The 14,506-nt window shown below is 47.4% G+C and overlaps 1 protein-coding gene across 1 annotated transcript in view; it reads right to left on the bottom strand.

Moving 5' to 3' along the window:
- Window positions 1–888: 888 nt before the first annotated feature.
- Window positions 889–14,506, bottom strand: part of LOC311320638 (transmembrane protein 263-B) — a 24,679-nt gene continuing 11,061 nt past the window's right edge. Inside the window, exon 3 of the mRNA XM_084452440.1 lies at window positions 889–1,377. Coding sequence (XP_084308566.1) covers window positions 1,097–1,377 — 281 coding nt within the window. The 3' untranslated portion in view covers window positions 889–1,096. The remainder of the gene's footprint in view (window positions 1,378–14,506) is intronic.

The raw sequence follows: 14,506 nt of genomic DNA on the forward strand, positions 1-14,506 counted from the left end.
AAGATGCCCATAATGTGAACGTGAACATAGATCCTTCACCTGGCGTGGTCGTGTGTGTGTGTGTGTGTGTGTGTGATTGCTTGGTGGTGAGACAGTATTTCTTTTTTTCAACAGCTCAGGCTCCGACTTTGGATGATTCAACATACAGTAATGAATGTTTACAAAAAGAAGAGAACTGTCCAGGACTTGCAACCACACACACCTATGCAACAACACACACCTCTGCAACCACACACACCTCTGCAACAACACACACTGCTGCAACAACACACACCTCTGCAACAACACACACCTCTGCCCCAACATCTCAATGGGCTTGGAAGAAAAGCCCCTACCAGCGTTATAATACAAAATACAAGTAGAAAAGGAGTTCCACTCAGAATCAGGCCTCACTGTGTCTGTATCAGCATGGTTCACATATTGAAAAAAACTGGGCAACTGGGAAATGGCGTTTCCCTCTTACTGATGTCAAACAGCTGAAATAAATTGTAAGTGTTATTTTAATTAACACTTCTTCCTGCCAATGATAACTCAAATATACTTTTTTAATGGTAAAAGTTGAAGAATTGGAAACACAATGTATTCTTTGAGACAAGTGTAAGCGCTCTTGATGATGTTGATAGCCAATCAGTGAGTGTTCATTTATCTCATAAATAACATCATACCTAGCAAGCAAGCGCTCCCTCTCTCTTTCTCTGAAACTGGTCCAAACTGTCTTGTGCAGCAACAGAATGCTCTCCTCCTACAGCAACGCCCTTTTTCTCCCCCTCCCTGCCCACCCCCCCTCTCTCATCTGCTCTATTCCTCCCCCTCTCCCCCCTCCCTCCCTCTCCCCCCCCTCCCTCCCTCTCTCCCTCATAAGTCAGAGCAGACATGAGGCTCCAGGCATCATGAGTACCTCAGCAGTGAGTTATAACATTCATGTCACTTCCCAGATCATAATAAATCCCCCCAGCCCGTTCTCAACTCTCCCTTAGTGACCAGATGTCTCCCACTCACAGCAAGCCAATGAGAACATAGTAATCATAGTAAACAGGAAGTAGGCGGGGTCTTGGGAGGAGGGAGGGGGGAGGGTGGGTGAGGGCGTTTGAGTGGCCTAATCAGACTTGTCCTTCTTCTTTGGTGTGACTTTATTGGCCACCGCAGACCCCACTGCCCCGACACCACCTGTTACCACGGAGACGCTGCCCTTTACCAGGCCCACGCCGGCGGCCGGCACGCTGGTGACGGCCGTCTTGGTGAGTTCATAGCTCTTACAGCCCACCCAGGCAACACCTCCTAGTGTGGCGCCCACCGCGCCCCTGGTGATGTTGAAGAGCCCGCCACCCACTCGCCAGACAATCCCCGCCTCTGTCTTAGGGTGGTCCTTCTCCAGGTCTGGGAGAGAGAGGAGGAGGAATGGAGGGAGGGAGAGAGAGAGGGAGGGAGGGAAGAAGGAGAGGGCGACAAGAGAGTGAGTGGGAGAGACGGTGAAAACAACCACATTAAATTCAATTAGATTTTTTATAGATGTTCTTCTGCACAGAATACAAAATAAAAACAAAACAAAAACATAATAAGCTTACTCCTGGACACCTTGAAATTACGAGGGAAAAATAAGGAAATGTGAAATGCTTCTGTTCCTGTGTGGACTGTGTGGTGCAGTGAATAACAACGAGTCTAGTTCCTAGCCTCCTGCATGTTTACGGCTGACTCCCAACCCCGATTCAGCCATCACTCGCTCAGGTTGTGTGAGTCATAGAGGGAAGAAATATGGGTGAGAAAAGCCTTTCAATCGGGCCTTTCCCCGGGTGATACTGGTTTTTTGCTTCCCTCTGGAATATGTAGGGGTGGGTCGTATGCCCACCTCCCTTGTTCTCTGTAAAGCACATTGTGTTACCTCTGGGTATGAAATGCGCCATACAGTACAAATATAGCTTTGATTGATTGATTGATTGATTGATTGATTCAATGAAACCTTGAAGGGGAGAGAGAAGGAGGTGGGTGGGATGGAGAGGGTGGAGGGCTAGGGAAGAGAGGGAAAGAAAGGGGGAATGAGATTAGAGGAAAGTAGGGGACAGAAAGGAGGAGAGGAGAGGGGGCGATAAAGACAGGTTGTTGAACCCGTAGCAGCTCCCTGTCCTTAGTGTACCATGCTAATAAATGTCTTACGTGTTCAGTCATATTCATCCCCGGGGTGATAAATCATCATATTTTGGGTGAATCTAGCCCATTGGCTTCACTGTGCTGTAGATAGTCGTTAATATCATGAAGCCCCTCCTCCCTCCTATCTCTCCGTTCCCCAGATAACGTACAGCTGGGGCCCTACGCTCCAGCCCAGGTGATAAAGTAGTCCCTGTCCCGTCCCTGTGTGATGTGACACTATGAATTATCTCCACCCCCCTCAATCTAGCACGAACACTGAGTTGACAGCCTTGTATGTCTTTCAGCCCACCTCTTCCCTCCCTCCCTCCCTCTGCTCTCCCCCCCCCCCCCCCCCCTCCCCACCGCAACCTCTTCTACCTCCTCTCTGCCTGACTAACACATCTAATGCAGCTGGGGATGAGTGGGGGATGAGTGGGAGAGGCCCGGTGACTGGTTCATCTCCACGCCATCCTGACTTCTCTCTTTATGAGAGCACCGCTATTACTCATCCTGCACCAAGGGCAAACAGATCTGCTAGAGGTTAGCTTAGTGAACAATCTGCACCAGCTAGATGCAACTAATAAGCTACTAGGCTATATCTGTAGCCTACAGTACATTCACTGGATATCAGCCTAATAGTTGATTAGCCCATCCCTAAAACTATACAAATCATGCCAGCTGGAAATACAATACTATAGTAAATACAGTATAATGTAATATATAATATTGTATCAATAGTAATAAGATAAGAAAATTGGCTGACATATAAATAAAGCTGCCTTGCCTTTTCTTGAGAGACTAAGGTATTTCTTTCCTCTAGCCTTGATTGAATTGGTCTACCACCAGGATACAATCTAGAGAGATGCCTGGTGTACGGGCTGCGGCTGTGCTCTATTTAGAGAAATCTTCACGGGAGGCTGAAAGGAGCAGCCTAGACTAGGTTAGATCCCAGCCAGCCAACACCACCCACTCACTGTCACATCTCCACCTACAGGAACACTGGCTCTGGATGGGAGTCATATTATTAAAAACAAGCAGGCTAACTCTACCTAGGGGCTGTCATGCCAAAATGTGTCCATGCCTGGGGTGATGTAATGGTCTGTCATTTGTGCTTGCATTCCTGAGTAGCATTAGCACATTTGTTTACCTCAGAAATCGCCATTGATTACTGGGCTTGTTAGCTATAAAAAATGTTCCATTACCATTTTTTCCTTCCCGATACCGATTCCAATCCCTGAACTACCCGATACCAAGTACCAATCTGATACCAGCGTGTATAAATAAATAAATGTTATTTTAGATTTTATTATTACTATTATTTTAGATTTTAAAAATGTATATTAACAGCTACACTAACTCTGTGTGGATGTGATATGACTATCATTGTCCAAATGATCCATTGTTGCCATTTTCCAAAGTTTGCTGATTCTTGGTCTGGTGCTGCTATGTGAAATAGCTGTCTCTCAGAGTAAAATATTATCGACAAATGGTTCTAACAATTTGCATTGAGTGCCAAGGCTGGGATTAATGCCGTTATCAAGTTGTTGTCGAACGTCGGCAAGTTGCGAGAGCTTCTGGGAACTCAGATTACTTGAGAGGAGGACAATTCGCCTATTCACCTGGCAGCCATATTGGTCAGTCTGGGGTGCGGATGCGGAAGTGCCCGTTGACTTCAATGTAAAAAGTTCACTGTAAAAATACCACTTCAAGAACCGAAAGTCAAAATAACAGGCTGAATACACAATCGGGGTGACAAACTCATCATTACCAGACTCGTCGAATTGTTTTTCACTGCCGTTGTTTTCGCGTTTGGAAATACATGGAGGTGAATGAGCCATAGTTAGCCGTCAGCTGCATTCACTACGATGTATTTCCAAACGCGAAAACAACGGCAGTGAAAAACGGCAGACTGAGGTTCTCAACGGAGTGTAATGAGTTGAGAATTCTGTCTGATATCAGGCTAAACATGTTAGGATTGTGATACATTTCACAAGAGAGCATACAGAGACTGGTAAGATTACACCCTGTGCTTCCTGTCTCGGAAAAGCACATTTATCATAGTTTTTCCAACAATTTATGGGTACCCACTTGACTATTGTAGCCCAGTGAGAGCCTGCAGAATAACTGCAGCTATAGCTCAACACCAGAATGATGAGTGAAATTATGGTCTCTAAGTTTCAGGTGCATGGTAGACATACCACAAATAGGGCTAAATGTCCAAAATAGCACATTACCCCTTAAACTATCTGCTTAATGGCACTTGTTAAACCATTTAATGGCTGCTGGGACAAAGGAGTTGCCAAACCTGTCAGTCTTAATTTTAGGCAGGATCATCCTTTAGCTTTAATCAATGTTGCTCAAGTTGTGTGCCAGTTGCATAACCCTACGCGTAACCCTAGGTGCACCACATCTGCTCCTAGAAACTATCAGCTCTCAAGAAGACTGAGAAGTAAGAAGAAAGAGATGACTAAACAGTTTTCAAGGCGGGAGAGGCTTCACCGAGTGCACTCCCAAAGCTGCTGGAGAGAGCCACGCATCATCTTGATGTTCCCCTCCTGGAGGCTGTGGCTGTGATTAGGCTGCCTCTCTGGAGCTCCATCTACCACGGGGCATCCTCCAAGCAGCACATAGCCGGACGCCTGAATATCGGTGCAGCCTTGATGTCCCGGGGTGGGCCACAACTGGGCGAGTGAAGCCTACATCCTCTGATTGTGGCTCAACTCTGGGCTCGATTCAGAATGGCCAAGGTGGATCTGTTCACTCAAGGGGGAATGCGAAGGGTCCCCTCTGGTTCTCCCTGAGTCAGCAGGACCGACCTCTGCTATTAGTGGACGTGTTTGAGCATGCCCCCTGGCCGAACGCGCTGTTGCATGCTTTACCACAAGTGGGTCTAATCCTACTGCTGTTAGCCAGAGTGCGGTTGGAGGGCCTATCAGTGGTTCTGAGAGCGCCGGACTGGCAATGGGTGAGATGGTATGCGGAGGTGATGGCCATGACGACTGTGGATCCGTGGCTCATCCCTCAATGGCCGAATGTGCTGTCCCAGGCGGAGGGCTTGATTTGCGTCCCTCCAATACTGGGGCGACCGCTGGTGACCTGGCTATTGCACGGCGGAGATTGTCTAGTAGGGGACTGTCTTGGGCAGTGATCAATACTATTCAGAGTGCATGGGCTGCTTCCACTGCTACAGTCTACTCTGGCAAGTAGGCCGCTTTTACGCGCTGGTGTGGTGTGAGAGGTGTTGCTCCGAAGTCTTGCTCGGTCGAGATGATTTTGGAATTTCTCAAACACCTGGTAGATCATGAGGACAGTCTAGCAGCATCCACTATTGAGGTGTATGCCTGCGCTATTTACACGTCATGAGGGGTTTACAAGAATACGGTCTATGGGCATTCATTAGTCAAGCGTTTTATAACCAGCGTGCACCCACTTGCCCAGTGTGCAAAGCTCAAGGCCTTGGGATTTACTTTTGGTTTTGAACGTGCTCTGTGGAACGCCATTTGAACCAATGGAGCAGGTTTCCCTCAAGTGGCTTTCTATCAAGACCGCGTTGCTCCTTGCTTTGACGTCGGACAAACGGGTCAGTGATCTGAGAGTGCTGGCAGTCTTTCTCATCACAGGTGATGGGAGCAAGGCTGTTTTGTGCATGGATCCATCTTTCGTTCCAAAAGTGGTCCAGAGCGTGTTCAGCGCACATGATTTGGAGCTGAGCACCTTCATTCCTCCGCCTCATGCGAACGACGAAAAGTCTCACTTATACTTATTGTGTCCTGTGCGTGCATTGACTTGTTATGTTCAATGCATGGCTGCGGTCTGGACTACCCCTCGGTTGTTGGTTTGCCACGACCCGGGAAAGGTGGATTAACTGCTATCCAAGCGTCTCTCCCAATGGATTTGTGAGGGCATCTCCAAGTCTTACGAGACTGCGGGTCTCCCTTGGGCTGGGGCTGTTCGGGCACACTCTAGGAGGGCGTGGCCACGTCGGTTGGCCTGTTGCGATGGCAACTTGGTCGTTAGCGTCTCCTTTTGTCCATTCGTCTGTCTCTGTGGCGCTGTCTGTGCTGGGCACAGCTGCCAGTGGGAGTCAGCATTAGACATAATGATCTAGGAAAGGACCGCCAGGTGAGCAGCGGTCAGCTCCGGTCCCTTTGGGGCTAGGAGAGGCTCGGACGGGTTATGTTATGGTGTAACCGCTTCTGGTCTGGCTCTCCCCTCACATACTTTTCCTTGCCCTCAGCTGAGTTAAGCTGAGTGCAGTGGGTAGGAGCCAGTGCTTGGGTTGGGCCAACTTTTGGTATAGTCTCACCTTGGAGCCCTGGCTTGTGTCCTGGCTGGCCAGTTTTTTGTTAACAGGTCCAGCAAGAGTGTATGGTGCAGTCGTGAAGCTCCACTTATGCCAACAGGAGCTTGCCCTGTGGGACGGAGCTCCACGAAATAGAATGACAGTTGCATATTGTAACCCTAGTTCTATGAGTGGAACGAAGCCCCACAGGGCGTAGACTTTGCTGAACCCACAGTCTGCTTGTTGAAAGTTTCGGCTAGGAGCAGATGTGCAGGCGAAGCCCGCTTATACAGTGGTGCACCGGACCTAGTTGGGTACTGGTGCGTGTATGGTTTTTTTCTTCAGTCAATGTAGCGGGTTCCGAGTGGATTTTCCCGAGTTCGATGTCCAAATCGTCAATTTGACACCTTCTTTAATACTGTAGCAATTTGGATCTAATGGATTTCAAAGTGGTGAAAGGAATCTGAATATGTTATAATATTGCTATTAGTATTAGGTTCTTTATTGATCGATGGGGGGAAATTACACTGTTACAGCATCAAAAGACAGCAATCCATTCAAAAGACATTGGATCAAATTAGGCTGTTTTCCTATCTTCAGTAACATTACCTTTGATGTGCGGGCCTGTTAATAATAATAATAATAATAATAATAATACGAAGAATACGAAGAATACGAAGCAGAAGAAGAAGAAGAAGAAGAATATTCCGATTCAGACACTTATCAGATTCAGACTAGACCTAGATGATATCTTGAAGTGAGAGAAGTGTCTGTTCTAAGGCTACAGTCTGAATCTGATAACATTCTTATTATGAAAAGACTGTGGCCACTCACCAACAAATCTCTATTGAACACTACCAGACCAGGCTGCCATACAAAAACAGTTACACTAGGGAGCAATAGTAGCCTAATTAAACCTGACTCCATGATACAGCCTTTGTACTAGGTGCATCTCAAGCATTCGATAAGGTGCGTAGAGGAAGACAAAAGTGCTAGAAGAATAGGCCTATCCCCTCTTTCTCTACCTCCGTCCCTTTGAACATGAGACCCTGAGAAGAGAGGAGGAGGAGGAGGAGAGAAGGAGGAGGAGGAGAAGAGGAGAGAAGGAGGACGGGGAGGAGCCTTTCCCCTGCAGAGCCTCATCAGCTGCTGGCTCCTCCATCGGAATTCACCTGGGAGCCCGAGGACTGAGCACGGGGTTCTTTGAAGCCTTCCCACCCCGACCCCTCCTGCCACTGCCCCTTCCTCCCTCCTGCTCCCCCCTACCTCCCCACTCTCCCCCATGCCTGGCTCAGCCCAGCTAAGGCGCAGGGAGGCTGGGCTCAGGGAGCAGGGCTGCTCCCCCCTACCTCCCCACTCTCCCCCATGCCTGGCTCAGCCCAGCTAAGGCGCAGGGAGGCTGGGCTCAGGGAGCAAGGCTGCCCCCCCCTACCTCCCCACTCTCCCCCATGCCTGGCTCAGCCCAGCTAAGGCGCAGGGAGGCTGGGCTCAGGGAGCAGGGCTGCTCCCCCCTACCTCCCCACGCTCCCCCATGCCTGGCTCAGCCCAGCTAAGGCGCAGGGAGGCTGGGCTCAGGGAGCAGGGCTGCAGCAGCAGCAGCCCGATCAAAGACAGAAGCCTAGGGGAGGTCTGGAGGTGCCTACTGTATGAAGCAGCACACACGGGGTTCCTGTGGTGCTCCTTCACCATACACACAGACTTGCACTAGGGGACAGGCTAACACACACACTCTTATTACAGTCCTTTATCTCTGAGAAAACCACACGATAAGTCCATAAATCCAACTAAACTAAGCAAACAAAAAAGTCACTTTCCCTCACCCACAGCAGGCACTCTTTAATACACTATTCAGCTTAGACTTAGGCTATTCCTTATTAGCAAGATCTTCTCTGGGTATGTTACGGCTTTGCAATAGAGGCCAGGCCTAGAGCCTACTGTTTATTGCTGCCTGGGGATGGTACAGTATAATGTCCATAAGTAACTCTCTCGTAAAACAAAGAGACAATAACGAATCAACTTACTGAGGGTATCATCATGTCTGCATGCATGGTGGTTAAACCCTTCATAAAATCCTTGGTTAAACATAGAAGTCTGGGGCTCAGGCTGACTGAGGGAGGAACAGAAGGAGCTTTGAAGGGGAAATGTGGTGCTCACACACACCATAAGACACTGGATATCAGTAGTCTACAGTGGCAACTGTAGAGGAGGGGAGGGGAGGCGAAAGGAGAGGGGGAGAGGAGGGGAAAGGATATGAGGTTTTTTAACGAGGGCTTATGAGCTCCAAAGAGCAGCTGCTGATGGTATCTCTCTCTCCTGATGCATGATGGGGAAGAGGGATAACAAGCCCTGGAGACTTCTAAATCACGCCCCGCGCCATCCTCACCTTCCCTCGCCTCGTGCTTCGTAAGCACTTCATAACCTCCTAATAGGACTCTATTCTCCAGCTGCGTCTGGCTGCAACGTTACGCTCTTCTGTCTCTAACGGGCCGGTGCTGGCATGACCGTAGCCTGGTTCTATCACTCACTCCAGACCTAGGCCTAGGGCTGACTACATTACCCAGGATTCCCCGTGGGTTGGTTTGTGGTCGGCTCTGTACACTTTCTTTCTGACGCTTTTAGAAAACCATGTGTGTTTAGGCGAGTCAGTGATACTTTGTTCACCCACGACTGGCCTCTAATGAATCACAACAGACAAGACTTGCTCTCTCTCTCTTTCGCTTCATCTCTCTCTGCTCTGCTCGCACATCAGGCTAGACTAGGGGGCTGGGTCTCGCAACAACCATCTTAGCCCTCCAGCAATGTCTGCATCACATCTTTACAAACAGCATTACTTGAACAGTAAGCTCACGTTTGCCGAGAGAAAGCCAAACGTGGTCCTGTGGACTGGTGAAACAGAGGACTATAACTACCCATGAGGCTCTGTGGATCAATCGCTCGGGTATTTCAGAGGGGACAGTCAGGTTGGAAAGACACGAAGGTTAAGCCCTTTCCTCCAGTCGATAGAACAGTGACTGACAGACAGAAAGACCATCACACACAAACACACACACACCTAGGGGTAAAAACAAACAGCATTAACACAGGGACTATGTGTGAACAAGGTTAGCGGGGAGGAAGAGATCACAGCTGACACCACCTCAGCCTCACAGCCAGGAGATAGTGTAACACTGGCTGGATAAACAACATGTAATCAGATACAGTGTAAACACCAGGCCAGGCCAGGCCAGGTCAGGCCAGGCCAGGCCAGGCCAAACCAGGCCAGGCCAGGCCAGGCTAAGCTAGGCTGCTCACTACCTGGACATGGTTTGCTGCAGTTCATCTAGAGACCATTTAGGTGAGATATTACAGGTCTGATAGGCTGGTAGAAATATTAAAAGTCTGAGAATCTGGGGGTATTTTTTAAGGGGAACTAAAAGTATGCCATCAATTCACCTGAAATTAACCTTAGACAGAAAAGCAGTCTTCATTCCGGTCACACCAGTGGAATTATGAGGTAATTCACGAGGCTCAGCCTATAAACTCACACATCTAAACCACACATTCATCACAAACGTGGGACATATTCTATCCCTGCACCACTCACTGGCATATGTTGACTGATTTAGTTCCACTCCTTTTTTTTTTATTCCTGAAATATCGTCTTTTTTTTATTATTCAAACCACTTTTGTCACCAGCCTGTTATTGCTCCGTGCAGCAGCAGCCTCATTTGGGGGAAGTTGAGATTTCTCTCTCCTTCTCTCTCTGTCAATCTCCCTCTCTCTCCAACAACCCCCCCTCTCTCAACACCCTCCATCTCTCTCGATCGCTCTCTTCTTTGTCACCCCGTCTCCCTTCCTCTCTCTCTCCCTCTCCGTCTCTCTCAGTCTTAATTAGCAGGGCCCTGAGTGCAGACGAGGCAGAGCTGAGGTGATGACGGGAGTTGTCGTGATCTCCCACTCCTCCACAAACCATCTCCTCCGCAGTGCAATTAAAAGCTTGCTGCAAGCGTTTCAACCTGGCAAGTGGGTCATTATCAGTTTCTCACCCCATACACACCAACCACCCAGAGCACCTCAACCTCCTTTCCTTTCACTGTTTTTTTTGTGGGGGGGGAGTTTTTATTTTCGATGATAAATCCAGCCTAGCCCGCAGCTTACAGTAAGACAGACGAGCTGTTCACATTCAAGGATTCAAGGCTCCTACTCTGCTGCTTCTGTTCTCAGATAAAGCACTTGACATGTTTTGTACTGGGAAACAGAGCTTATTTATTGTGCATTAAAATGTAAACATTATCCCGAGACTCTCAGCCAATCCAAAAACAAACTCTAAACATTGGGGGCCCGGATTTGCTGGAGCAAAGTTTACAATAATATTCGGGACAGAACACATGCACATGCACACACTCACACTCACACACACACACACACACACACACACACACACACACACACGCACACACACACACAAAATATACACATACGCGCACACACACAGGTCCCTAAGTCAGCAACACCTACCCACAGAGCAGGGGTAAGTCAGACATGACTAGAAACTAGGGATGTGATGATCTCACAATACGATACACGATATTGGGTTCACAATATCAAAATTAAACAATATTCTAACAGTATTTTTAACAAAACCTGAATGATGAATATGGCTGGAAAAATTTTATTTTATTCAAAAAACACAAAATGCATTTACCCAGAAAAGTGCTATACAAAGATTACAAATTGGAACTACAGGTATAGGGAAAATAACAGCATATATACATGTATATACACACACTATATATACACACACTATATATGGACAAAGGTATTGGGACACCTACTATGCATTACACCAATAGGAGCTTTTATGACCTCCCATTCTAAATTCATAAGGATTAATATGGAGTTGGTCCCCCCATTGCAGCTATAACAGCTTCCACTCTTCTGGGAAGGCTTTCTACAAGATTTTGGAGCGTGTCCGTGGGATTTTTGCCCATTCATCCAGAAGAGCATTAGTGAAGTCAGACACTGTGAGGTCAGCCTGCTGTCAGGACGCTGATGTTTGGCCAGCCTGTTACAGCTGCAGGGGGGGGCGGGACACCATATTGATGCCTATGAATTAAAAATGGTATGTCATAAAAGCTCCTGTAGATAAAATGTGTAGGTGTCCCAATATAGTCCATATACTGTAGTGTATATGTCAACCCCAAACCCCCACCCCCACTCTCTCTCTATACCAAGGCCCCCTATTAGGGTTGCAAATTTCAAGGAATTTCATTAATCGATAACTGTTAACCTTAACAAACGATAGTCGATTCATTGCTAAGAACGTCCTGCGCTTTGCTCGCTTCATTTTTTTGTCTTCTTCTGCTGTGTCGTTGAAATTTCCCGGCATCCCAATTAGCCTTCACTACGTGGCGTGGCGCCCTCATGTGCAGTCAGACCTTAAATCTTGATTACATTTCACGCAACGATAACGTTCGTTCCCCCCAAAAAATGTTTATGTTCCATTAACAAGCAATTAATCGAGTAACCAAATCTTACTCGAGTAAATTCTTATCAGCAATTAACATCCCTACCCCCTACTGTATGTTTAGAGTTTGCTTGTATATAATGTTTTTTTGTTGTTGTTTCTTTACCCTGAGACAATTTTTCATCTCGCCGATGCATATCGTTGTGTTTTTATATGGAAATAACTCATCACACACACACACCAAAAAAAATCCCAAATCAGCTACTTCACAATACTGAGAAATGGGTGATTGGTGCATCTGATCAGTAGCCTAACAGCATCAGTCTGATAAGCCAAATCAATTGGGTACATGATCTTGGGTCAATCCCAGCCATCCTGTTCATCGGACAGTTGGGGACTGATGCAGAGAACGGTTCTCCTCTTTGCTCTTTTCTGGGGAAATACCACTTTGCTCTTTACTACGGGAGCCTTAAAGCCCAAGCCAATTTTGCACTCCGCAGTCATGAATAAAATGTCACTTTTGTCTTCCGATACAAACCACTCCACTGTGACATTTCAAGGGACTGACGTAAAGGTTAAGATATTCTCAAAGACGCTGCTCTTTCCAGAGACTAAACCAGGGAGGGCTGGGATTCAGTGTTTCTGATTTAGCCGATGATTTCTGATAAGCAGTCGGGATCTGCAGGCCGCTTCATGAAATCAACGTCCTTCTAGCCGGCCATTCAGACAGACATTTAGACAGAGAGACAGACGTACTGTACATTTAGACATGCAGACAGACAGGGCCAGACAGGGTTAGACAGATAGACACATACAAACAGTCAGACATACTAAGAGACACAACAGAAAGTGAGACAGACAGACTCATTCTCAGACAGTGAGAGGGTACAGAGACAAACAGCCACTCAGACAGTGAGAGTCAGACAGAGACAAACAGCCATTCAAACACTGGAGGCTGCAACGTTGAAGGTCTCTGGTGTTTGTTTATCAGCGGCAGGGCTGCATCCTCCAGCACAGAGGAGCGGGAGAGAGAGGGACATGTCTGACAAGAGGGGCCAGGAATAAACCATTATTCTCACAGTATGCGCACTCATAACTAGGTCTACTGTAGTTAGGCTGGAAGACCAAAACATTGAGGGAATGGGGGGCGACTTTTTACTGACAGAACACAATGACTCAGCCACAGAGGGACGTATTGTCTGTCTGTCTGTCTCACAGTGGTGCACAGTAGATCACCGCAGACATCAAATGGAGAATGTACTGTATATATGTCTTTGGCATGGTGCAGACGAAAATAACGGCCTAGTTTGCATCTAGCTAATCCAGTGGGATATGTAGCGGATCTGACAGAAGCTCTTTAGCCTGTCGTCTCTTCAGCTATTATGTTCTGAGGAAGCCTAAATCTGGTCCCTCATGAAAGCCGGAAATCAGCCAGAACAACCCGTCTGTGTCAGAGTCCATGTTTCAGTCCAGTCTCTAGGATGCCTCAGCGCTACGATGGACGGTGCGTGACTTGTGTCAGTGATGAGGAGCGGTACAGTAAACAAGGAGCCAGAGGCAACACACAAAAGGACAACCGATGACTACTAATGTACTGTAGGCCTGACGGAATCTGCTTATTTATATGGAGCCCTGCCTATTCCCAACTAGGATCTTGATTTTATTGTTGTTTCATTATCGTCAGTCTGACATCCTGCTCCTGCTCTAACCCAATACTCTGCCAGTGGCTTGTCCGGTTAAAACAGGTCTGAACTATCCCATCCCAGCCCCATGTAGGCTACAGACCGTCTACACCATGCATTCCCAAACTGTCAGGCGGGCCTCCCCTGGGGGGCCCCAAAGAAATTCAGGGGAGGCGCGGAGGGATGGTTAGAAAAAAAAGAAAAAAAATTGAAATGTATTTTTGAAATGTTTTTTATGAATTAAACATGATTTTAAAGGTCAGAAAATCGAAATAAATAACGGGAGAGATGTATACTAAATTTGTGGATACTGCAGAGAGAGCCTCCCCCCGCAGGCATGAATGTATTGTGCGAAAACGTCATAACGTTAACTAGCAACAGGTGCCACCGAGCTAACTTAGCTGTGTAACGTTATGGGCTAGCTAACGCTGCCTTGCATAATGGACAAATTTGGGGGGTTGGGGGGGCGCGGGTGTGTCACTGTTTTCAGAGGGGAGGCCCACATTGATGGAGTTTGGGAACCCATGGTCTACACCACAGGCAACAGACCATTCTGTCCCTGGGATGATGTGCAGACAACCTTTAGCCTAGGCTACTGTAGGTCTCTCCCTGTAGGTAGCTGACTTCAGACAGCTTGGTTTAAACCACTCTCCCCCAGTAGGCCTACCTCCCAATCTGTCTGTACAGTACTGAGTACTACATGTATTACTGAACAGTAACAGTACAGCATAAGTTGTGTTTTTATTACTACAGTATTTATCTTATACTATTACTGTTAAGTGACATTCGTGTGTTCTTCTTGTGTGCTGCAAGGTTGAAGAGACAGAAGGTTTAATCCCCTGTGCCTGTACAATGGATGTACTGTAATGTACTGTAATGTAATGTACTGTACATTACATAACCCTGATTGAATGTACTGTAATCAGAATGTGAACAGGCTAGATAAACTGGCCTGTCCATTAGTTCAGGCCA

The sequence above is a fragment of the Borostomias antarcticus genome, assembly GCF_949987555.1.
Source record: "Borostomias antarcticus genome assembly, chromosome: 18".
NCBI lineage: Eukaryota > Metazoa > Chordata > Actinopteri > Stomiiformes > Stomiidae > Borostomias > Borostomias antarcticus.